The sequence below is a fragment of the Rutilus rutilus genome (genome assembly GCF_951802725.1).
Source record: "Rutilus rutilus genome assembly, chromosome: 4".
Taxonomy (NCBI): domain Eukaryota; kingdom Metazoa; phylum Chordata; class Actinopteri; order Cypriniformes; family Leuciscidae; genus Rutilus; species Rutilus rutilus.
In genome coordinates, this window is record NC_140212.1 from 11,641,366 (window position 1) to 11,665,844 (window position 24,479).

The window sequence follows — 24,479 nt, forward strand, 5'->3', positions numbered from 1 at the left end:
ACTGTACATAACTACACACCCTTCTGGACAGGATCATGAATTCATCTCATTCCAATTACCATTCCTTGGAATGACGTTATGTCTCACATCCTAGAAAGTCAATGGGGTTGATTTAGTGTCATTTTGGGGCAATCGGGAAGTGATTTAAGCAGATATAAAGCGCATTTAATTACTATTGAAATAGTTACTCTCTACTTTTGAATGGCTTTCTGAACTGATCATTTTCAGAGATGGCAATTTTGTGTTTACGCTCTTAAAAACGATTCTTTATTGGCCTCCATGGTTCCATAAAGAACCTTAAACATCCATGGAACTATGGAAAGGTTCTTCATAATGGAAAAAAAAGCTCTTTAGGTTCTTTGGGGATATATATATATAGCATCGCTGTGAAAATTCCCTCATGGAACTTTTATTTTTAAGAGTTTAATGTTCTCTCAAGTTGAAACAAGCTGAATTAACCTGGGTTTCCTATGTTAAATAAGGGTTCCCAAATGTCTAGATCTGTTTCTGGAGTCTCATATTGAATTGCAGTTGAGTTAACCTAGTTTTGGGTTTGCTTACCCATAGGATGACCCGTTTTCTGCTCTGGACATCCACCTCAGTGATCATCTGATGCAGGAGGGGATACTCAAGTTCCTTCAGGACGACAAACGGACATTGGTCTTGGTCACTCATAAGCTGCAGTACCTCATCCATGCTGACTGGGTAACTACTTTGCTGACTGATGATCTTGAATATTTTTAGGCTGGTTCTTCACGATACTCTGAAAAAGGGGGATGTCTTGATTAATTAAAGATGAATTACTTTCTGTCAGAGTAAAGACAATAACCAAAAACAAATGGCTTTAAAACTCTGTCTGACGTTCTCTGTGTGGTAGATAATAGCCATGAAGGACGGTTCAGTGCTGAGAGAGGGGACATTAAAGGATATCCAGACTCATGATGTTGAACTCTACGAGCACTGGAAGACCCTGATGAACAGACATGACCAAGAGCTTGAAAAGGTCCTTCACTTTTAAATCCCAGTTTTGCTACCAGTAGAATAATAGCAACAGAGGCTGGGATAAATTTCATCAATGAAATTCTTAATGAAAATGTGTTGGTTTTTTGTCAGTGTTAATAAAAGAGAAATAAAAAATACACATTATGATGACAATTAAACAATTTTAAACAGCATACTGTTGATAAAAAGTATGAGAAAAATTACATGACAACGGATATATTTCTCAAAAGACAAAAAAACTAAAGGCTAGAATACATTGCACAATTTTTTTAATCTGTACTGGTTTTTAAAACATTAGGCATCATAAACTTGCTGACTTTGTGAATGGTTACAGAGAAAACCTGGGCATCATTTGGCAACTGGGAATCACATGCTAACAAACATTTGAGTCATTCTCAAAACAACAAAAATGCACCTCATTGCTAGAAGATGCATGACGAATTAAAACATTATGCGTTCTAAAATTGGTTCAAAATTTGAAACATGCTTGATATCCTTTGACTAGATTAGAGTTTGTGCCCGTCACACATGACACGGTTTACTGTGAAATGTCAACTCCAACTGCCAAAATCTGCAATATTGGCTAGGACTTTCAGCCACTACCATTGACTTGTTCAGACTGCAAATTGGGGCAAAAAATCTGGGCAAAAGGTTCTGTAAAAATGAATACTGAACAGACACCAGTTTTGAAAAAGGTTTTGAAAAATTTGCATTTCTGTTGCATTGTTTTAGGATCCCGAACTGGAGAGTCAGACAACTTTGGAGAGGAAGACCCTGAGGAGAGCGTTCTATTCCAGAGAGGCGAAGAACCAGATTGATGATGAGGATGAAGGTAAATGTTTGTCAGCATTTCAGCACAACCTTTTTTCTTTTGGAAAAACATGTCTTGGACACCTTCTTTTTCCATTCCATAGAGGAGGAGGTGGAGGAGGATGAAGACGACAACATGTCCACCACCACCAGCCGCCGTTCTAAGATCCCATGGAAGATGTGCTGCCGTTACCTTTCATCAGGTGGCTTCCTCATGGTCTTCCTGATGGTGTCGTCCAAGTTGGCCAAGCACTCAGTTATGGTGGCCATTGACTATTGGCTAGCAGTTTGGACGTCCTCAAACTCGCCTAACCAAATTTTTGCAGATTCTTTTGTCAACGCAACCAACTACACAAAGAACTATGATGCCACACAGGTGACGCACAACTGCTGTTTCCTCTTTGAAATGTTGTCTTTCATATACTACTTTGTAGTTATACTAAAGTTGAGTTCTTTGCATGTTTTACAGTATCATTCCTACGTGCCAGTGTTTATTATCCTGTGCGGGGCTGCGATAGCACTCTGCCTTATCACTTCCTTAACTGTAGAGTTTCTTGGAGTAGCTGCAGCTACAAACCTCCATCATGACCTCCTCAACAAGATCATTCATGCTCCCATCAGGTACTAACTCAATATTATGAATCCTACTGTTATTTGAGGGGAACACAATATCTGATATCGACTCAAGCAGGAATGTCATTATAAATTGTTCTTTTACACCATTGTTAGATTCTTTGATGTCACCCCGCTTGGACAAATCCTGAACCGTTTCTCAGCGGACACCAACATCATCGATCAGGTGAGAGAAAGACGGACAGAAAGAGATCTGTTTGAAGTGTCAAGTACGTCTTTTTCCTTTTAAGCCTAGTATTGAGAGGAGCCTTGGGCTTCCACACAAACTTGTGACCTCCGTGCTACTGTAGTCAACATTATTGTATTAATGAGATGAGGAATATAGCATATGTGTGCTAATGTGTGACTTTTTCGTTCTATCTCAACAGCACATTCCCCCGACACTAGAGTCTCTCACTCGCTCCACTCTACTCTGTCTCTCTGCAATTGGGGTCATTGCTTTCGTCACCCCTGCTTTCCTCATCGCACTGGTGCCCCTCGCTGTAGCCTTCTACTTCATCCAGAAGTACTTTCGGGTTGCTTCCAAGTAAGTAGTTCACTGAACAATGAATGAACTCAAAAGAATACTTTTGATTTAGTCATGGACAGTGGCTCCAAAGGTTGGAAACATGTTATCTCTACTTTGTATTAGAATAAACTTGAATTGAGTAAATCCAACTCAACATAGACATGTCAAAATAACTTGATTGAATAAAGTTCATTAATCAAAATGTCATAACTTCTCTCTGGTGACGAATGATGGACTTTAGTTGGACTCTAATTCCAATCCTTTAGTTAATTCAAACTCTGCCCTTTTCTTACAATCGACAGCAAGCTCGTATAAATTTTTTGAGTGCCACGCCCACATCTCAAAATCCAATCAGCAATCAATAAATATAGAACCCTGCTCCAAATTTTTCCTTTTTACACACGATGTTCATTACAAGATGGAAAAAAACGTCTTTCGCTACACATTTTTAAAGCAACTTGCGTTCTTGTTAGCATGTCCTCTCAACGCAAGCACATCCTCTACACTTCACCGAATGGAAACCCCCTTAAAAACACCAGTAAATTAGAAACTGTTTTAAATACAAATATACCAATAATACCAATACTCTCCCTATGCAGTCCTGTGCAAAGTATGATGGCAAGTGGAAATGCTATTTCCCAGTTTCTACAATGCTACTTTAACAAAAATAATTTGAACTTAACCAACTAGCTCCAAGATGAGTCACAACTTCATAATTTAAGATTTAAAGGAGTCATAACCTGCAATTTTCACTTTTCCACGAGAATCAATGTATGTTATGATCGACTAACGATTATACACTGGCCGGGAAGCCGATATTTAAAAGTGAAGCGTTTGTTTACCTCAGGGTAAATAAACCAGCGCGCGTGCACGCGCACTCAAATACGAGATTTTGATTTCAGCTCCCTCTTGACGTCATGAGGTAGTAGGATATACCATATATGGACACAGCAGCAGGAAGCCCCCCCCCCCCCTTCCCCTCTCCCCCTCATATTCAGTTCAGTCGAGAAAGATGGAGAAACCGAGTGCACACCGGACTTGCTCTGTGGTTGATTGCCATAAAAAACATGTAAATGTGTTTTATCTCCCAAAATCGGACGAAACTATCAGGGACCAGTGGATGAAATTCATTTTTAATGACGCTGTCCCAACAACCCTTTCAACTGGCGTGCAGAGCCATATAGAGCGTCCACGACAGCCAAAACATCGCATTGATCTCGCGAGACAATAATGCCTTCAGAAATAAGGGTAAAAGTAGGTCTGTGTTTATTTTTTTTCCACTTTTCTTTTTTAGAAGGGCCTGAAAGACTATAATACAGCAGTAGGTATCCAATGTAATACTAGGTTATGACTCCTTTAAGATTTAAGGAAACATAATAAATAACATGATAAAATGAATCCCATGAAGCATTGTAAATGATGCAATTAAACAGTCTTTGTGTTTTGTGTCTTTTAACATATTTTCTAACACTACATGTCAAGTAACTACTACCTTTAGCCAATGTTACAAAACAACATTGTCTGTAGTGTAACACTTCACCTGAAATTTGACTATTAAAAAATCTAAAAAGTTGAAATCCCAGTATTACAAAAGCATATACCATTGTTTAGCAAACTTGGAGCTCATGATAGGTCTGTCTTGCAATGTTTATACAGTAATCGCTAAAATCAGTTTTGCAAAGAAGATTTTGAAAGACATTTTTTACTTCCAAAACCCGACTAAGCTCTATTGACTCTCTCTCTCTCTCTCTCTCTATCTCTCTGTCTGCTGTTTTTTCTTTTTCTCCTTCAGAGATCTGCAAGATCTCGATGACTCCACTCAACTGCCTCTTCTCTGTCATTTCTCTGAGACTGCAGAAGGCCTCACCACCATCCGAGCATTCAGGTCAGTGAATCTAGACTTTTCTGAAAGCACATGACTGTTTGAATAACCCACAAATTTCTCTTTTTCTCTGTTCCCCTGACTGTATGCTGAACTAAGCAGTTGCATATGAGTGACAATAGAATTAAATGTGTCTTTATGATACAAAACCATTTTTGTGCAATATCAGCCGTGCAGAATTGATGCAGTCTTAATGGCTCCAGGACATTTCTTATAAACACATGGTGAACATTCAACCATCCTTGACTTAAAGTAATCCAAAAAGAAACATTAAAATATTAAGCTTTTATCTCCTCTGTTAAGTCTCCAGAGTGTTTACATGAATGAACTGAACACTCTCATCCTTCACAGCTGTGTTGCTGTTTAGCTGTAGTCGGTCACCGTTCTGTATCACGCACTAAATGGTTTTGACTCGCATAGTAAAAGGTCTCTGTTTCCAGGCACGAGGCTCGCTTTAAGCAGCGGATGTTGGAGCTAACTGACACCAACAACACAGCCTACCTATTTCTCTCTGCTGCCAACCGGTGGCTGGAGGTCAGAACTGTAAGTAAAGTGCCACATGCTGAGTTTTTAGATTTCAGAGGTGGTGGATCTGAAGATAGAAATATTAGGAATGTCAAAAGTAGCAAGTTGATAGTAAAACACTACCAGTCATATTGCACCATCTTGTCGATTTATTAATTGTAATTATATTAATTAAATCACATTCAACGTCTTAAATGAAAGTAAATTACAAAACGGAACACAAAAACAATAACACAAAAAGACTTTACTTAAATAATTATAACTTGAAAAAAACGTTAAGCAGTGTTTACGTAATGTAGAAATATTAACAATATCAAGACAATTCATAACTATTTTACATTTTGGCAAGATAATTCAAATTAATTCATATGATCAACGTACCTTCTTAGGTTTTCGTACAATCTGCTTACACCCACTGAGGGTTAGGTTTTGGGGCGGAGCTTCATGCTTACTTTTTTTTCAACAAATCGTACGTTTTGCTACGAGTTCTATCATATGAATTCCACGCGAAATCACCATCTTATAAAATAGTTACGGTCACTCATGAGATTGGGTTGGAAGTACTCTTGTTGAGTAAGATGGGTTTTTTTGTAAGCTACTTATTTTAGTGTCTATTTGATGATTTTCTCATTTAACACAATAATGACTTTGAATTATCTTTTGGGGGTAATTTCCATTAATTAGATGAATTAATTGCCACATTGTGTAATTCATTAGATAAAAAATGTAAATCGCTTGACAGCCCTAATTAACAGTATATTGCTATCAACTAGTAAATCTGTGGTATCTTAAAAACCTATATAATGCCATTTGTAATTTGTATTTTCCTCTCAGGATTATTTGGGTGCTGTGATTGTTCTCACTGCAGCAGTAGCAGCTATCTGGACCTCATCTAAGTCTGGTCTGGTTGGACTGGGTCTAACCTATGCACTCACTGTGAGTTTAAACACAGCTTTACTGAATTTCTAGCATGCAACAGTGGTCATCAGGTTTATCTCAGTGATAAAAATAAATCAGTTAATGTCCTCAACATGCTTTTTGTTAAGGTGACAAACTACCTGAACTGGGTGGTGAGGAATCTGGCAGACCTGGAGGTCCAGATGGCTGCAGTAAAGAAGGTCAACAGCTTCCTGAGCACAGAATCTGAAAACTATGAGGGATCCATGGGTAATTAATCCTTTTCTGACTCATTTAGTAGTTTTGTACTAGAAATACTTTCATGATAATCCAGAGTTTTATTTAGTCTCTACATGAAGACCTACTAGATCAAAGCACATATTTCCGGCTTCCTGGCATCCAGATCGCTGCTACATGTGCATTTCCTCACATTAGTGCACTAGGACAGAGCGACCTGACACAAACCACTGAGAGCATCATGAAAGGATGTTTAGTACATCAAAACACTCGAAGCAGGAAAGACCTGAGAAAAATGAGTTTTAGCTATAGCCTGTTAGCGCCGCCGTTAGCCGCAAGCAATTCTCCATCTCCTTGTCAGTGACATAATGGAAAACTGAGTTGGATAGTAGTCGTCACGTGACAAAACTTTGACATTTGGACACCATATATAGCTGTGTTAATTGCAGCTTGTTAAAGTGCTCACTTGTAGTGTTCTGGGTTTTTTGTTGCCATTGATGTATCAGTGTTATGTCTACTTTCACTCTCCTCAGATAAAGTCATGTGTGGCGGCACTTAATCCACTGACTGGGCAGGAAAGAACATTCTGTAGCTAACCTTTCTGTAAACCGAATTCTATCCAAAAACATGCGCTAACACAATAAAGGGTTTTTTTCCCACTTCAAAAGGTTTTACGCCTCCAGACACATTGGGTGGCCCAGAGAAGCTATTTTAGTTTAGTAATGTTGGGGTCAATAAAGGGGGATCGTTTATGATGGCCACCATGTCAAGATCACATGACCAGTCAGATATGTCAGTTCTGCTATATTTTATCTTCTAATGGTTATAGCATGAGGAGACTGGTATCAGTATTGAGTATATGGAATGGTAACCTAAATCCAGATCCAATCCTTGCATTCACTTTAATTTGTTGGCCACCTCACAATCATTTTCCTTCTGGTTTTTATGTGATTTCAGATGTCTCACAGGTACCGGAAGACTGGCCACAGCATGGCGAAATAAAGATCCATGATCTGTGTGTTCGTTACGACTGCTTGTTAAAACCTGTCCTCAAACACGTCAATGCCCATATCAACCCTGGGCAGAAGGTACACACCAACTTACAAATCTTTATTACTTTGTGCAATTTTTTCTTTAATTTTCATTCATCTTGTCATTCATCTTTTTTAATGAATAGGCAAGGATGGTGAAACAAGCAATAATTCAGTGTTGTTATTGTTAACTAAAACTAAAGCTATTAAAAAGCTATTTAAAAAATACTACTAAAATTACTAAAACGTAAAATGAATAAATTAAAGCTAAATAGAATAAATAAAAAAGACAAAAGCACAAAACAAACTGACTACAACTTAAACTAAAATTAAAATGAAAACTAAAAGCTAATTCAAAATACTAAAATTGAATATAAATAATACTAAAATAACCCTGCAATAAATAAATAATATTACTGATCTCAAGCAGTCCGTTAACCTCAAAAGTATCATCAAAATGGTCCAATAAGTCACAGTGAAATTATTCCTCCAACCGAAGCGGTCAAAGAGCATTCGGCGGTCCTGATACCGATCGACCTGTTGTGGCACATACTGTACCACTCAGTTGTGGTTGTGTCACAGTGGCGTTAATTTTCTCATTGCGCTGTCAAACCACAGTTATTTTCTGCCTGAATACCGACTATACGGTGCAGCAAAATCTTTCAGCTCATCAGAATTCAGAATCTTTCAGCATTCCCTCCTCAGCTTTTATCTTTATTAGTCTAACTTGATTTTTAGAGCTGCCCTGGCTCACAATATACGAGTACGACAGCACATATGGCTTCTAATTGTGACATGGGACCTGTAACTGTCCTCACTAGTTTGTGTAATTTAGGAGAGAAGCAGCCCTGAATGTGTTTATACAAAAGCAATCTGAAAATGTCAAGTTGTGTAAAGCTCGCACATGTTGTTCTTACTGTCGCAGGTGGGCATCTGTGGTAGAACGGGCAGTGGAAAGTCTTCGCTGTCTCTGGCCTTCTTCAACATGGTGGATGTTTTCGAAGGTAGGTCTTCTTCCAAGTCTCCATTTAATACAATATTATGGTTCACTGAGAATTACAGCGCTCAGTATGTCCAGCTCACCGCTGAGGAGACTAAAAAAGAATAATAGAGAGAATAAAAAAGGAGTTAGGAAAATATAAGAAAAGCCATGGACTTTTATGATAAAGCTATTTTAATGTCCTCAGCTGCTAAGCCCAGAAACATTTCTTTCTTTGCCCTTGTTGTTTGTTCTGTTACCATATGGTTACTGTCACTTTGACAAGCAGCCATGATGTCATATTTAGACATTAACCATAGAGATCTGTTGAGTCTTACTGTCATTATTGACAGATATATTTTTTTTCTAACCTGGATGATTGCTTTATCTGTTGTAAAATATGAAACAGGATGTGTTTAAAAAATACTTTACATAAATCATGCTATGTATATTTGGTACAGTGTTCACTAATGCATTTGTATATGCAAAATATTGTTTTTTCCCTTTACATTAAAAAATGATAAAGGACTAAAACTTCTATGAAAAAAGTTAGTTTTATATTTAAGAAATTGAATCAGTTTTAGGGTATTGTTTTTATTATTAAGAAAAACAAAAACACAAGATATAACAGTCACAGTTATTTTCTCCAAGAGTTTTATCATATTATCCAGCGTGCAGCATTAACTTCATATTTCTCTTGGCCAAAATAAATCTTTAGCCAAATCAAACAGTCCTTGCAGCTTTGTGCACATTAGCACGGCTGAATGAGATGTTTTAAATCAGAAGAGCACAGACCCTCTCTTCACCGTGTCCATATAAAGCTAAAATGAAAATCTTAATAGCTTGTTTGGTCTTTTGGCTTGTTCGGATATTCACAGACCACTATGTATTAAAGTCAAGTTACTGTAAACTGACATGAACACCCAAAACTAATAAAAAACAATCCTTTATTAGGTGGAGAGGAAAAAATGTCAGTGATTAGTTTGAGATTTTGTGAGGAGCTAAATATAGCTATATCTTATAAAGCTAGATGTGTTAAATATCTAGGTTGTTGAAGCATAACATAGACTAACACTTAATATTGATATTTCATTGAAAGTGTTTAATGTGCTGTAACTGATTGCCATTTCTTTTTACAATTTTAAACACCTTTCCCCCCCCCCTTTTTAGTTCATTTCAAATAGTGTAACAAATTGATCTCAATTCATATGAGCTAAATATAAAATATAAACCAGTGTGGTTATGGTTAGCTAAAACTATTAAAAAATCATTTCTGTTAATTAAAATAAGGCTGCAATAAAATAAAACAATATAAACTAAAAATGACTCAAATAAAAATAAACGAAAGTTAGTTTAAAAATACGAGCATGTAACAAAAATGACTAAAACCTAAACTAAAATTATAATAAATAATAAATAAATAAGCTAATTCAAAACCTGTGTATATCATCTTTTTTTTTTTTTTGCATTAGGAAAGATTGTTATTGATGGCATTGACATCTGCAAGCTTCCACTACAAACCCTGAGATCCCGTCTGTCAATCATCCTACAGGATCCAGTGCTGTTTAGCGGCTCCATCCGGTAAACACACGCAAACATGCTCGCTCAAACATACAAACAGACACACAGATACGTTAGTATCTGCGTAACGCATGCACCTCACACACTCACTGAGGCCAAACTGACCCAAACAGACAAGACCAGGGACAATAAACACTCACTTCCTGCCTGACATTTTTAATCAGAAGTTCTGTATAAACACAGATCATTTACAAAACACAGGGAACCCTGGAATGTGACATAGGGGGCATTCCACTTTATTGGCATTGCATCATAATGCTGGTTTCAAAATAAGCTATGCATTTAGTATTTAGTATTGTTTCTATTCAAACACTGTTAAGTATTTCTTTCACTGGATATTCAACCAGTGAGTCCTCAGCTCCAAGCTTGTTTGAACTTCTCACGGATACTAAGTGTCATGTTTGTTTCTGAAGACAGTGAGCATATGGGGTTTGTTTAAAAAGGCCGCCGCCATGGGATAAGAAAGAAAATAAAACTGAACCACCATCACAAGTCATCTGGGAATGGTTTTGGGCAAGCTGTTGTCATGACAATGTTTATATGAAGCAGGCCTAATGGATCATTGGGCCCAGGAGACAGAGCGTACGAGTTATTGGTTCAGCAAATCTTTTCTTGATTTTAATTTTGGAAAACACAGACAGGCCATAAAGGAAGAAGCTGTGGTTGGAAGCCATTTCCCAGTGTGTTAAAACGGATGTGAACATGGGTTCATTAGTTATTGCCTCTTATGGTCATTTGGGAGCATTAACACAATGTCCCTTGAGTTTGTTGTTGATTTAAAGGGATAGTTCATCCCAAAAAATTAATTCTGTCACATTTTAGTCAACCTGATGATGCTCCAATCCCACATCTTTTTTACGTGGAACAAGAAAAGAGATATTTTGAAGAATGTCCTAGCTGCTTTTTTCCATACAATGAAAGTGAATGGTGACTGGGGTTGTTGAGTGCCTAAAAAGCTCTCCAATCTCATTCATGTTCATGTACACTATACACTACTGTTCAAAAGTTGGGCTCAGTCTCTTATACTCACCAATGCTGCATTTATTTGACCCGAAAATTACAGTAAACATCAGTAATATTGTGAAATATTATTACAATTCAAAGTAACTGTTTTCTATTATTTGTGATGGCAAAGCTAAATTTTCAGCATCATTACTCCAGTCACATGATCCTTCAGAAATCTGCTAATTTTGATTATTATCAATGTTCAAAACAGTTGTGATGCGTAATATTTTTGTGAAAACCATAATACATTTTTTTCAGGGTTCATTGATGTATAGAAATTTCAAAAGAACAGAATTTATTAGATTTCTATACTATTTATTAATACAAAAAAATAACATTATAAATGTATTTACTGTCACTTTTGATCAGTTTAATGCATCCTTGGCTTGCTTGCTTAATAAAACTACAAATGTCTTTTTTCTTTTTTTTCTTTTTTATCTTATTGATCCCAAAACTGTGAATAGTAATGTACATTCAGACAGCATGTGTCAACAAGTCAGTGATGATTGGTGACAAGTCATTTGATAACCATTGCAATTGCGACTGTGTGCAATGCCACTGCAATTACCTTATCTCTGTTATATTTGCAATGTTATCTCATATTTCACTCTTTTATAAACGCATTCTATCTTTAACCAAAACTATTGTTACAATCACGAGCGAAAACAAAAGCAGCATTCAATGTTCGTCCCTCAGTCCCTCAACTAAACCTGCCAGTGGGTGGTGGCAGTAATCGTTGTCTTAACCAGTTAGTCATTGAATCATTCAGTCAGACTGAATTAGTTCAAAATGGCTGATTCGTTCAGGGACAAAGCAGAAATGAGTGAGTCATCATTCATTAAACGATTCAAAAACGCGGGTTCATTCGGTAACGATACTGAAACTGCTACTCAGAGACACACGCAATGGCTCTACTGTTTGGAACTATTTTTGTTGGCAAAATAGAGGAAAAACAGACTAAAATGTACAGTAAGTCTCCTAATAGCCTTTTAACATGTTGTTTATTGAATTGTGGTATAAAATTTGCAAAAATGCTGCAATATTTGCTGCAAATACACAGCACTTTTTTGCTTGTGTGATATTGCTTAAAAATGATAAAAACGAGAATTTTTTGGGGGGTTTTGGAAGCATTGTTATTAATTTTGGTGGCATTTTTGCCCTAAGCCCCCGTTAATTTACGCCCCTGTTGTTTGCTGCGTGATGACGGGGAGCTGGGGGGGGGGGTTTCGAGCGCAAGAGGAGGCCCCTTCTGTTGCGAGGCCCAGGCCTGTTTCAAGTGAAATGGGTGAACCATAGTAAAGGCTGCTACTGAGGATGAATATTTGATGATAGTTTTCATTTTGAGTTAACTAAATGTGAATGTGTGTGTGCGTATGTGCATTTTTAGGTTAAATCTTGACCCAGAGTGCACTTGCACTGATGACAGGCTTTGGGAAGCGCTTGAAATCGCCCAGTTAAAGAACATGGTGAAAGCACTCCCAGGAGGATTGGGTAAGAATGATATTTTCCAACTGTTCAATGCTTATCAGGATTGGTTGACATCATAATGTCAGTCACCTCGTAATTTTGACGCTGACTGGAAATTCATTTAATTGAAAAGATGGAGTATTCTGACCTTTTCATTTAGTTTTATTCAGTGAGTGAAAAGTGATATTTTGTAAATCTAAACAGCTGTAAAGCATCATGCTCTGTCTATGTCTTCTCGCAGATGCTGTGGTAACAGAAGGAGGGGAGAACTTCAGTGTGGGACAGAGACAGCTTTTCTGTCTTGCCCGGGCCTTTGTTCGCAAAAGCAGCATCCTAATTATGGACGAGGCGACAGCTTCTATAGACATGGCCACGGTACAACCACATCCATGGAAGCCTGTTTCTGCCACACAAGAAAAAAATCATGCTTTAATAAATCATAATTCTATTATATACTATTATATTATAAACTATACATCATAATTATAAGATTTCCCCCTGGTTTCACAGACAAGGGTTAAGCAGGATTCAGGATTCAGGATCAGGATTCAGCCTAGTCCCAGACTAAAATGCATGTTTGAGGCGTTTTAAATGAAAGAACTTGCACTGACATATTTTAAGATATGTCAGTGCTATTGTTTTGTCTCAAGATGCACACCAGTAATGTTCTTTTCTAAGGCATGTTTATAAAAGCTTATACTTAAATGTCCTAAGTGAACTAATCCTGGCCTAATCCTGGTTTAATCTTAGTCTTGTCTGTGAAACCAGGCCATTAAGTCATTATAAAAATTCACAATTATGACTTTTTAACTCAAAACTATTAATTGAAATTCTGAGATAAAATGTCATGTTATGAAATGGTTAAGAGATGGTCATAATTATGATACATTTAGAATTTCTATCATAATTAGTAATCATTTTTACTTTTATGTCAATTTTGACTTTTTACCACATAATTATGGCATGATTTTCTTCTTAGGTGGTAAAAAAAATAGGCTTCCATATACTGTACATCCATTACATTTTATAGGGGCGGTTTCCCGGACAGGGTTTAAATTAAGCCAGTAGCATAGGCCTTAATCTAGAATAGTTAATTGTGTTTTAAAAAAAATGGCTTTCTGTAACACAGATTAAGTACAGATTAGTAATACTTGGACTATGGAGTCCTGAACTAAAATAAACCAGATTAAATTAAAACCAACTGTGTTAATCTGAATTAGCATGACAGAGGTTGCCCATAGAACATGGAATGAACCAAGAAAAGATTAAAATTGCATGGAACTGTGAAGCAAATCCAAGGAAAACAATGGCATCAGAAAAAGACTGCAATCAAAAATTTTTACTAAAAGTGGACTGGAACGCAGTCCAAGTTACTAGATTGAAACATATTTCAAAATGAAAACATCAAGTGAAGTCAAAGAGTGTCCATTTCGAGTTAGTTTAACATGAACCAATCACATTTGAACTAGAAACCCGATACAATGGTTTTACAACAAAATGAAATGTTTAAATTACATATTAATATGTGTGTGCGTGCGTGTGTCCAAGTAATGCATGTGTCTTCTTTGAAACACAAAGTTAATCTGAAATTAAACCTGCCTCCTGGTAGGTTTAATTTAAGCCTCAATTTAGTCCCGGAGGAACTATAATCTTCCTCCAGGAAATCAGTTTATTAAACTCTGGACTAAACTAAATCTAGGACTATTTAAAGCCATGACAGAGAAAGCTGATTTCTGTTAATCTAGTTTAAAGGGCCATTTTAGTTTAGGACTAGGCTTAATCTCTATCCGGGAAACCGCCCAATAGAGTTTTGTTTAACTTGGATTTATATATATATATTTTTTTAATCTCAACACAAGTACTTCCATAATGTGATGTATTATAGAGTGAAACATATTAATTAAGGAAAACAATATTGTGAGTTGATTGGATTGTATCAAAGTAAATAATGTCAATTTTGATTTCATCTTGACTAAGACATTTTGAATCCATGAATATCGTTGAAAAAACACATTTTTGGTACTAAAAATTATTTTGTGGCAAATTCAACAGGAAAATATTCTTCAGAAAGTGGCGATGACTGCATTTGCTGATCGGACAGTTGTCACCATAGCGGTAAGTTACCCTATATCAACCAGGTTTTTTCTATATGAAAATACAGGCACAGAAATATTCTAAACAATACAGAAATACACCTTTAAAGGGATAAGGACTGTTAATGCTTGCCAGGTTTTGACATCTTAACTCCTTTCTCAGTTCTCGACTTCTACTTCTAACAGCTGACAATCAGTTTACTATCAATCTCTTGCTATTAACATGTTGCATCGTAAGCCTGCAGCCACTGTAGTCTGACGTTTGTACTTTAAACTGTCATTCAGTGCAACAGATACACAAATAAGTATTTCTGCTTCTGTTTGTGTCACTTAAAACGCATCCAGTTAAAAAAAAAAAAGCAAAAAGTGTTTTTAAAGTGCCACAGAACGACATTGAGCTTTGAATAAATGCATGATCTCTCTCTGCTGCTGTTTTTGCTATGCTTTCCTCACATTTTCTTCTCCTCACCTTCATCCCCTTTTCCCTCTCTTTCTTCTCCTTTGTCCACCCATCTCTCTTCCTCTGACACAGCACCTGGTTTCCTCCATCTTGGAGGCAGAGCAGGTGCTGGTGTTTTCCTCTGGGATTCTGGTAGAGTGTGACAGCGCTCCTAACCTCTTGGCGCAGGAGGACAGCCTCTTCAGCACCTTAGTCCGGACGCACAAGTAACCGTGATTAGGCTCCGCCCCCTTGGCACCTACGCACTGGTTCATTGGTTGGTAACCAAGAGCTTCCTATGTGTGCGCCCTATTAGAACATTTTAGCTCACAGCCACTAATCCTATTCTAAAGCAGGTTGACTATGTCACATCACAACAATGTTCAAACTTTCATGACTTTTATTTTGAAATGTATTATATTCACTTCCATTGCTTCATGTGTCATGTTCTGATTGGTTCCCTTTACCTCATGTGTCTTGTTTCCGTAGTCTGTTGTCTAGCTTTCTGGAACGTTAAGCCTAAAGTAGACGTAGCAATGCTACTGCTGGCTACTTAATGTTAAAGCAATTTTCCACAACATGAAGGTAAAATCTTAAGGATTTATGAATGAACCGCTAGTTTTAAAATCTTCCCAGTCTACTTCAAACATTACAATGCTCATGACTTTAGTTAACTCTACTAGTAAATCCTCTTCACCAGCCAATTACTCTTTGACAGCGATGCCATAGAATTATACAGAGTTACCCCAAAAACGGAAATTCAAAGACACAATTATAAAGATGGCATAAGGTCTATATAGACTAATGACTAGCAAGACACACCTGAAAGCAATCAAGACAATGAACCAATGGAAAGACACAACTACCACATGACAAGACCATAAACCAATGAGAACAAGACACGTGAGGTAAAGGAAGCACATGAGGGAGCAGAGAATCACATGACAAGAAACACAACTATGATGAATTTCAAAATAAAAGACATGAAAACATGATGTGATAAAACAGATGTGACAGACTAGTATTTGACTAGCATTGACTAGCACCATAAGGTTAAATTTAAGTTAAAATGTATATGAAAGTGTATATTACTTTTTGAAATAATATATTAGGTTTAATATATTTGGTCCCCATTTATTTTTCACAATTGTTAATAACCTTTTAGCTTTTTTGCTGTTCACTTACACAGTCTTGTGGTATAAAATGTATTTTTAAAAGTATAAAAAGCCACAATAAAGATAAGATGTAAGCCTGTTTTTTGGGGAATATAACATAAAATGTTCTTACCTGAGAGATCTCCTAAGAAAACACTCTGGCTTTTTAACAGCAGGGTCTGTAAATAAAACGAAAAAATAAATAAAATTAAGTTAGCTGGATGTTTTACTCTGATTACAGAAACCTGCAGTGACTTGAGCAGAAAAAGGGATAAGTTAAACGTAATTTCAACAGCTAAGGTGTTGTTTTAATCAAAATGCATTTGCACACATCTGCTTGAGTGTGCCTGTTTTCCACAGCATCGTGTCCACACTATCCTGACGGCTGATCTAGTCATTGTGATGAAAAGGGGAAGCATCATGGAGTACGGAAAACCAGAGATTCTCATGGAACAAGAGGACAGCTTGTTTGCATCCTTTGTCAAAGCCGACATGTAGAGCCACTCATCTCCATCACCACATCAGTTTATACCACTTTTGGCCTTATTAACAAATAGCAGCCATTTTTTTGCCAATGCATTGGCGCAGCCGCGCAGGCATCGGAAAGGACTCAACTTCACACGGACTCTGAACTGTAATCTTTTTATATGAACCCCTATCACAGTATATTGGACTCTTTTTTAGCATTTTATTACCTTACCGGTCTTTTTCTAAGTAATGATATGTGTACTCTGAAATGTTTAAGCAATAAGTATTTATCTACTGTGTTTTGACTAGTACAAACACTGTACAGAGCATGTCTGTCCTGTTGAGGCCTGACGCTCTTGTCTGTCTGTCTGAAGTGCATTGCTGATACAGATTTAAGGGAGGGAGGACAAATATTGCTGGCTCCCCAAAGCACTCTTGAGAGAATCACGGGCCCTCACTCTCTGGGGAGTCCTGCAATGTCCACCAGATCAACCCTAATGTGTTATTCACACCCTATATACAAAACTGATCATATTTTATATTTTCTACTGTATTCCTCTTATGCAAATCACTTAACCAAAAGCTTATTTTCAGGGGTTTTAACATTTTAAACATTTGCTCCTCAACAAAAAGACATAGGGCGAATTTCACGAAAAATATCAAGAAATACGCAGGTCATTTTTCAAATTAAATTAAATTAAATTAAATTAAATTAAATTAAATTAAATTAAATTAAATTAAATTAAATTAAATTAAATTAAATTAAAAAATATGGACCATTCCACTTTTATTTGAAATGTGATTTTTATGATTTTAAAATTAAAATGTAATTTTTAGGACACTTATGCTTTTACTTTCTGCAATATATATTGAGGTGAAATTATGACTTGGCCATTTTTCTCATGAGGCTCATCCTATAACCCAGTTTAAAAACACACACTATAAAAGGTACATTGTCGTTTTACTTTTTCAAGTGCACTACAAGTTCAAATATAACTTCAAACCATGTGATTTTTCTCTCGTAACGTTTTATTATGAGGGTGTCAAAATGAGTCTGCAGTCTCTGTACAGCCAAGCGATATATTGTACACACACACCGTCGTTTGTTTCCCTCATCTCCCTTTAATGGAGTGCCAGTCTCTACCCTCACATCACTTTTTTACATTTAACCTTCAGCTTTCTTTATTTGAACGCTCTACTTTCTGGAAGTCACAGCCAAAGATGATCTAAACAATGACCTGCGAGTGACTCTTTGTCCCAGTAAAATGATGCATTGCTGTGTTTTGCTGTAACCACTGTGGGAAATCTTTCCATTCATTGGACACTAACTGTCATTGCCAGTGATTTGATGAATATTTGCAGTGAGCTGTGATGTCACACTTCAGCAGTGATATTCCAGTAACTTGTGAATCCAACCATGTGCGTAAAACAGCAGCTGACACGCTTTACACACTCCGGTGATGTGTAAACACCACGTCAAACTTCACTGCGAGCCAACAGCAACACATTTCAGTCTGTTATATCAAATACACTCTAAGTTTATTGCAATTACTGCTAATTTCAGGTACTTGCATGCTAGTCATGATGGACTGTTTTAAATGTACATATGTAATTAAAATGGCTTTTGTACCATAAGCATTTAACTGCATTATAATGTGTGCCTAACTTCTTTTTTTTTACACATGAAATGAAAATAAAATTTGCTTTGTGTGTTTGCTTATCTCTATTGAGTGTCATTGCATACTTTTAAGCAAAATGTAAAACAATTGCTAAAAAAAGGACATATAGGCCTACAAAAATAGTTCACATTTATGGTGCTCAATTCTACAAACAAGCAATAGATGATCAAACTGAAAAGCCTACATTAAAATAATTAAATTGGTTTATTATTAAACTAATGAGATCCCTCACACATATGAAGATCTTGTATTACCTTTCAGTCCCTTGTTTAGGAGAAAATCGTTTGCTACACAGCGCCCCTTCTGTTCACATTTTCGCTATTTCATTGAACGGTTTGATGCCAAAGGCTCCTAAATATGAAATATTGCCCCATTCCTATTATATAGGCAGCTATCTTATATACAGAAACCCATTTATAATGTGAGAAACATATTAAGGCTAAATATAATATTTAAATAACTGAATTTTAAATTGTGAAAACGCACTGAAGCCAAAGAAAACTGGATGACTTTGTATTAAGTTGTCAGTGTATCTTTTATCCTTTTCTTATGGGATTTTATAGGATAATGTTAGATGTTTAAACCTGAAGAGAAATATTTTTCATTCAGATTTATGTAGCGCTTTTCACAATAAATATCACTCAGTGACTAAAACAACAGTGAAATACTCCATAGAAAAGATAGACAGATTCAAACTATTCTTAAAAAGATGCACGTCTCATAGAAGAAAAGATTATCATTATTTTCGCATTTGTTTATTATTATTTGTATTAGTTCTTACTGTTAAAAGGGCTTCGGTATAAAACATTCAAGATTAATCTGATGATTTTCGACCTGTCCTCAGAAAAGCTGAATAAAACAATAAAAATAATTTCAGTAAATGTGTGTCGAATAGTTAACCCTAAAACAAAAGTTTAAAAGTTTAAGGTAAAAAAAATAAAAATATTACGAAGTCAAATATATTTACTCTCTAGCGCCCTCTTGCGGTCCTCTAGGACCCCAGTTTGAAACCCCTTGCATTCTCACAATATCATTACATCACATTGCAGAACTATGTAGGTACACACATTCAAATTGTACAAATTTGACACATTTTTTAAATGTCCTGACCTGCAATTATTTTGATCCTATTTGTTATGTTATACTGTATGAACTCCATTTGACTTCGATTTCTATAATTTACTATATTCTTTTTTCCAGTCTATAAAATAAGGGCGGACATAAATAATGCAATCTTTTAAAGAAGTTTTAAAAGACTCTCCTCTCCAGGGTGAATGTTTCTCAGAGGCAGCAGGACAGTCATGTACCGCCCATGTGCGTCAAGAGCGCTGCACAATCATCATGAAGATACTTTTTTTGAAGACTTTTAGCGGTACACGATGTGTACACATGTAGTGTTTATTGTATGAACTCACACAAGAACACAGATTAAGATCTGACAGATGTAAAAACGGTCTTTGCTTTAGTTTGTGCTACTTCAGTAGAGTTAGAGGGCAGGATGGTTATTAAACTGGAACTGCGCGTTTGACAGTCGTTGGAGAGGCTTTATTCCTGAGCGTCTGCACTGACATGCCCAAATAATGTTGCCGCGTAAAAGCATCATTCCTGAGGAGTTCGCGCTACCGGGGCTCGTGTCTCGGTTTCCCCGCAAACCCGTGTTCAGGGACCGGGTGAACAAAGCGCGCTTCATCGCCAAGAGCGGCGCGTGTAACCTGGCCCACAAGAACATCCGCGAGCAGGGCAGATTCCTGCAGGACGTCTTCACTACTCTGGTGGATCTCAAATGGCGTTTCACGCTGGTTATTTTCACCATGACGTTCCTGTGCAGCTGGCTGCTGTTCGCCATGGGTTGGTGGCTGGTGGCGTTTGCGCACGGGGATCTGGACACAGACAGCAAATCTGTCGTAGACCAATGTGTCACTAATGTCAAGTAAGTGTGCTCAAGTCATTTTGGTCAATGGCAAAATGATGTTAAGTAACAGACATCAGAAGAGTCTGATTTGACGTTTGTGCAGATGGAGACTATAATGATGTTCAGACTTTCCAAACATGTCCATGTATCAAACCTCTATCAGATTTATCATGGCAAATTAATGACTGGAATATTAATTCTAGTAAATGCAGTAGGTTCAAAAGTACAGCATAAAGCAGATCTTGTTTTAAAAAAAGGAAATATGAAAAGAGTAAAGAATTATATAAGAAATCGTTCTCAATCGTTGCATAAATGTTATGCATTTATACATTTTAAAATAGTAATTATATAAGAATAAAGTATTAGAAGAAATCATTCTTCATTCTTGCATAAATATTATTACATTTATACAATTTATACAAATACAATTAATAGATTAATATTCATTTTTATGAATAAATATTAATTTATAATTCAGACCTTATAATGACTGAAATAATCTCAAATAAATATTTATTCAAGTTGAAAAATGTCAAACTGAGATACATCTGTTTATTAAATCTATGTAGTATGTATGTGTGTGTGTGTGTATATATATATATATATTAGTTAGCCTACTATTATACTAGTACAAAGTTTAGACAGACCTAGTCATTCTTTATTGTTTCCTTTTTCAAAATGTAGTTACTTAAAATTAAAATTTAGAATTGACAATTAATGTGTGTTATATTATATAGAAGTTCTGATATTGGATGGTATTGTTATTATAGAGAAAAAATGACTAGGTTGTTTTTGTTCTATGTATATAGAAACTAATTTCAATCATTTTAGGAGCCTAAAACTGTGACTCCTCTTCATCTTTTCCAGCTCTTTCACCTCTGCCTTCCTCTTCTCCATCGAGGTGCAGGTGACGATAGGTTTCGGAGGGCGTATGATAACGGAGCAGTGTACGGCAGCCATCACCATGCTCATATTACAGAACATCAGCGGCCTGATAATAAACGCCGTCATGCTGGGCTGCATCTTCATGAAGACGGCCCAGTCCCACCGGCGCGCCGAGACCCTCATCTTCAGCCGGCACGCCGTCATCGCCGTGCGCAACAACCGCCTGTGCTTCATGATCCGGGTGGGAGACCTGCGCAAGAGCATGATCATCAACGCCGCCGTGCGCCTCCAGGTGGTCCGGAAGACCACCACGCCGGAGGGCGAGATCATACCCATCCACCAGATCGACGTCCAGACCGAGAGCGTGGTGGCCAGCAACAGCATCTTCCTGTTGGCGCCTCTGATCATCTGTCACGTCATCGATAAGGACAGTCCCCTGTACGATCTCTCAGCGATGGAGCTTCAGTGCAGCGACCTGGAGGTCATCGTAATCCTGGAAGGTGTTGTGGAAACCACGGGCATCACCACTCAGGCTCGCACCTCGTACGTGACCGAGGAGATCCAGTGGGGCCACCGCTTCTTGCCTATAGTGACCGAGGAAGAGGGCGTGTACTCGGTGGACTACTCGAAGTTCGGGAACACGGTCAAAGTGGCCACGCCGCAGTGCAGCGCCCGCGAGCTGGACGAGAAGCCCTCCATCCTGATCCAGACGCTCCAGAAGAGCGAGCTGTCGCACCAGAACTCCTTGCGCAAGAGGAACTCCATGCGGCGGAACAACTCCATGCGCAAGGGCAACTCCATGCGCCGCAACAATTCGGCACTCGCCGTGCCCAAAGTGCAGTTCCTCACCCCCGAGGGTGGACCAAATCTAGCTGTCACATGACAAATGGCCTTCTTAGTGCTTTTCATCTGTCTTTCTTTAAGTCCTTGTCATGCTCTTTTCTGTGTTCTCCTCTGTTTCTTTATCATATATGATGGAGCAACGTGAGGCATTTATGACATTATAATGGATGGTTTTCTATAATTGTTGATCTTCAAATAATGTGTAATTTTAAAGAGCTCCACAAATTATATTAAGTAAGCTAATGATCACAGCATTGTAGGCTACTATGGACAATGATAATATGGTTCGCACTTTATTAAACTTGACAGTTTTTCATTTGTTCTGTAATAAATGGTATGTGCTCAATAAAGCATCTGGTTTCCTCTCTGGGATTTTTACTTCAATTAGTTTGAATGTAACCTAATGCATGAATTAAAGTTTATCAATAAAGCTGAAATGATACAAGAAAATAATCAAGAGCAAAACAGTGAACATGTAGAGTAACTGAAACTGTGACCAACTAGTTGCATGTGAAACTTGCATGTCAGAATGGTTGTGATGCTGATTCCTGCAGGGTGAAACTTTAAAGTGTTCGTGGTGACCTCTGGTGGTGAACTGATAACACTGCATGTGTGGCGACCTCTGGTGGTGAACTGGTGAAACTGCATGTGTGGTGACCTCTGGTGGTGAACTGATAAAACTGCATGTGTGGCGACCTCTGGTGGTGAACTGGTAAAACGGCAGGTGTACTTGGCCTGCTGTGGAATTACAGACGTAAACGGTAACTTAGACGACTTTCCTCAAACTTCCTCTCTGCGTTTAGCAACAGCATCTCAAACATCGATGATCATACGACTGTTGATGTTCATTTGCTTGATGTTTGTGTTGTGTAGCCTATCATTAAGAACCGGCTAAGTCGAATGTTTAGTGAGGATGAGAAATGGACCAAAAGTTAACGCTCTGAACTGCTTAAACGAGTTATTACGTACGTTCAGTATAATATTGTTAGAATAATCACACGATATGAAGATACATACAACCAGGTTTTATATTAACGTTATATCCAACATTTTTGTAACGTTAGGCATGAAATTCCAATTGCAAACTAATGGATCATCAGCTGCAACAACTCGAAGGATAATTTGTCCCACTTTACCGGCGAATATGATGTTAAATTCGCTTTTAACTATTGTTTATAACATTTGCTCAATTTTAAACGGCTTTGCCAACTGAAGATAATTATAGTCAATGAGGAATAATTATTTTAAGAGAGTAAATACCGCCCTCTGGTGGTCACTTGCAGTTATGACAATAAGGGTAGTTTGCACATTGTAGATGTGATAAAGAAGCGAGGGATAACTGCATTGCACTGCCACCGACTGCAGAGAAAATGTACTTTTATGCACGCGTGTGCATGTATGTCAAAAAATATGTTCGTAAAGAATTCGAGGCACTTTATTCCGCGTATGCTTAAAAACTGCTGTATATCCCAGCATGCACTGCGCGAGAGTAACCAATAGTCTATATTTTGGTTTAAAACGTACATGAAAACACATATTTTTCACGACTAACTTTTGCTGCAGCGTTTCGATTACATATCCCAGTCCACTGCGACCCTGTTCGCGTGATAGGGAACAGTAAACACACTTACCGTTGATGAAACTCCTGTGTTGTTCGAGGACTTTCCCTCTCTGGCCGTTGGTTCGTCAGCTTTGCGCAGTGGCAGTATCGTAGCCTATGAGGTTTATCCGAGGCGCGATTATTGCTAATTGAAAACTTTACCCAATACCCCGCCGTGACGACTTGAAATATAGTCGGCACTGGCAATTTTTGACGGTCTCTACGGAGACTGATAATACTTGTTAAAAATAGATTTGTAATGAGTTATCAGCTGGGTCGGTCTTATTGTTCATTAACCAGTTGAAAGGATTGTTCTTCTATAATGAACATTATGTCATTTTCAAATTTTTCTTCATAGCAATCCTATATGAGTTTTTTATTTTACTATTAAACGCGAAAGAAAATACTTTTTTAAATAGTTGGTTACCAGATAGTTGACGGTAGACATGACTTGCATAGTATTTTTTTTTTCCTATTATGGAAGTCAATAGGTGCCATCAAACTGCTTGATTACCAACTTTTTTGTTTTCTTTTTTATATTTTGTGTTCAACAGAAGAAAAGAAACGCATACAGGTTTGGAACAACATTAGGGAGAGTAAATGATGACAACATTTTCATTTTTGGATGAACTATCATTTTAATATACGGTATTGTTGTGGTTTCGAATTAGTTTAACATTATTTTCTACTCCACTAATTAATTAAGGTCTGTATTTACCCTTAAAAAAGAATGATCCCCACTTGACTATACTAAACTATTTAAGTATATGTATTACTATGTTTAAAGCTATTTAATATTGTGAGAAATGTGGAAAATAAGTAAATAAATAAATAAAATGAAACATGGGT

At 37.2% G+C, this 24,479-nt stretch overlaps 2 protein-coding genes and 1 long non-coding RNA gene across 12 annotated transcripts in view; 2 read left to right on the forward strand and 1 right to left on the reverse strand.

Moving 5' to 3' along the window:
• The window catches only part of abcc9 (ATP-binding cassette, sub-family C (CFTR/MRP), member 9), a 39,939-nt gene extending 21,508 nt beyond the window's left edge, over positions 1–18,431 (forward strand). For 3 of the 9 annotated variants that reach the window (XM_084407127.1, XM_084407128.1, XM_084407125.1), the window contains 17 exons: positions 568–705; positions 878–1,003; positions 1,735–1,834; positions 1,917–2,433; positions 2,542–2,611; positions 2,814–2,971; positions 4,746–4,838; positions 5,276–5,378; positions 6,195–6,296; positions 6,407–6,527; positions 7,452–7,582; positions 8,451–8,529; positions 9,977–10,085; positions 12,478–12,581; positions 12,799–12,932; positions 14,610–14,672; positions 16,604–18,431. In XM_084407127.1, coding sequence (XP_084263253.1) covers positions 568–705; positions 878–1,003; positions 1,735–1,834; positions 1,917–2,433; positions 2,542–2,611; positions 2,814–2,971; positions 4,746–4,838; positions 5,276–5,378; positions 6,195–6,296; positions 6,407–6,527; positions 7,452–7,582; positions 8,451–8,529; positions 9,977–10,085; positions 12,478–12,581; positions 12,799–12,932; positions 14,610–14,672; positions 16,604–16,741 — 2,286 coding nt within the window. In that variant the 3' untranslated portion in view covers positions 16,742–18,431. Of the gene's footprint in view, positions 1–567; positions 706–877; positions 1,004–1,734; positions 1,835–1,916; positions 2,434–2,541; positions 2,612–2,813; positions 2,972–4,745; positions 4,839–5,275; positions 5,379–6,194; positions 6,297–6,406; positions 6,528–7,451; positions 7,583–8,450; positions 8,530–9,976; positions 10,086–12,477; positions 12,582–12,798; positions 12,933–14,609; positions 14,673–15,182; positions 15,367–16,603 lie in introns of all 9 variants that reach the window. The other 6 variants (XM_084407130.1, XM_084407133.1, XM_084407126.1 and 3 more) reach the window with 3 other exon arrangements.
• LOC311289289 lies at positions 567–23,888 on the reverse strand. Of its 2 annotated transcripts, XR_014627100.1 has the most exons (5): positions 23,662–23,888; positions 16,377–16,422; positions 15,120–15,298; positions 8,443–8,619; positions 567–763 (listed from the first exon to the last, which is right to left on the reverse strand). It is a non-coding gene; the product is annotated as an uncharacterized lncRNA (long non-coding RNA). The 2 variants fall into 2 exon arrangements; XR_014627099.1 differs by lacking the exon at positions 15,120–15,298.
• Positions 19,426–22,397, forward strand: kcnj8 (potassium inwardly rectifying channel subfamily J member 8). Its single transcript, XM_084407134.1, has 2 exons — positions 19,426–20,320; positions 21,170–22,397. Exons 1-2 carry the CDS (start codon positions 19,971–19,973, stop codon positions 22,068–22,070), a joined length of 1,251 nt encoding a protein of 416 aa, XP_084263260.1. The 5' UTR covers positions 19,426–19,970; the 3' UTR covers positions 22,071–22,397.
• Positions 23,889–24,479: the final 591 nt, after the last annotated feature.

Excerpts from the sequence above, each read along its gene's own strand:
- kcnj8 (XM_084407134.1), top strand. The coding sequence starts at position 19,971 with ATGTTGCCGCGTAAAAGCATCATTCCTGAGGAGTTCGCGCTACCGGGG. Across the intron at positions 20,321-21,169 it reads CAATGTGTCACTAATGTCAA|CTCTTTCACCTCTGCCTTCC; the intron begins GTAAGTGTGCTC and ends CATCTTTTCCAG.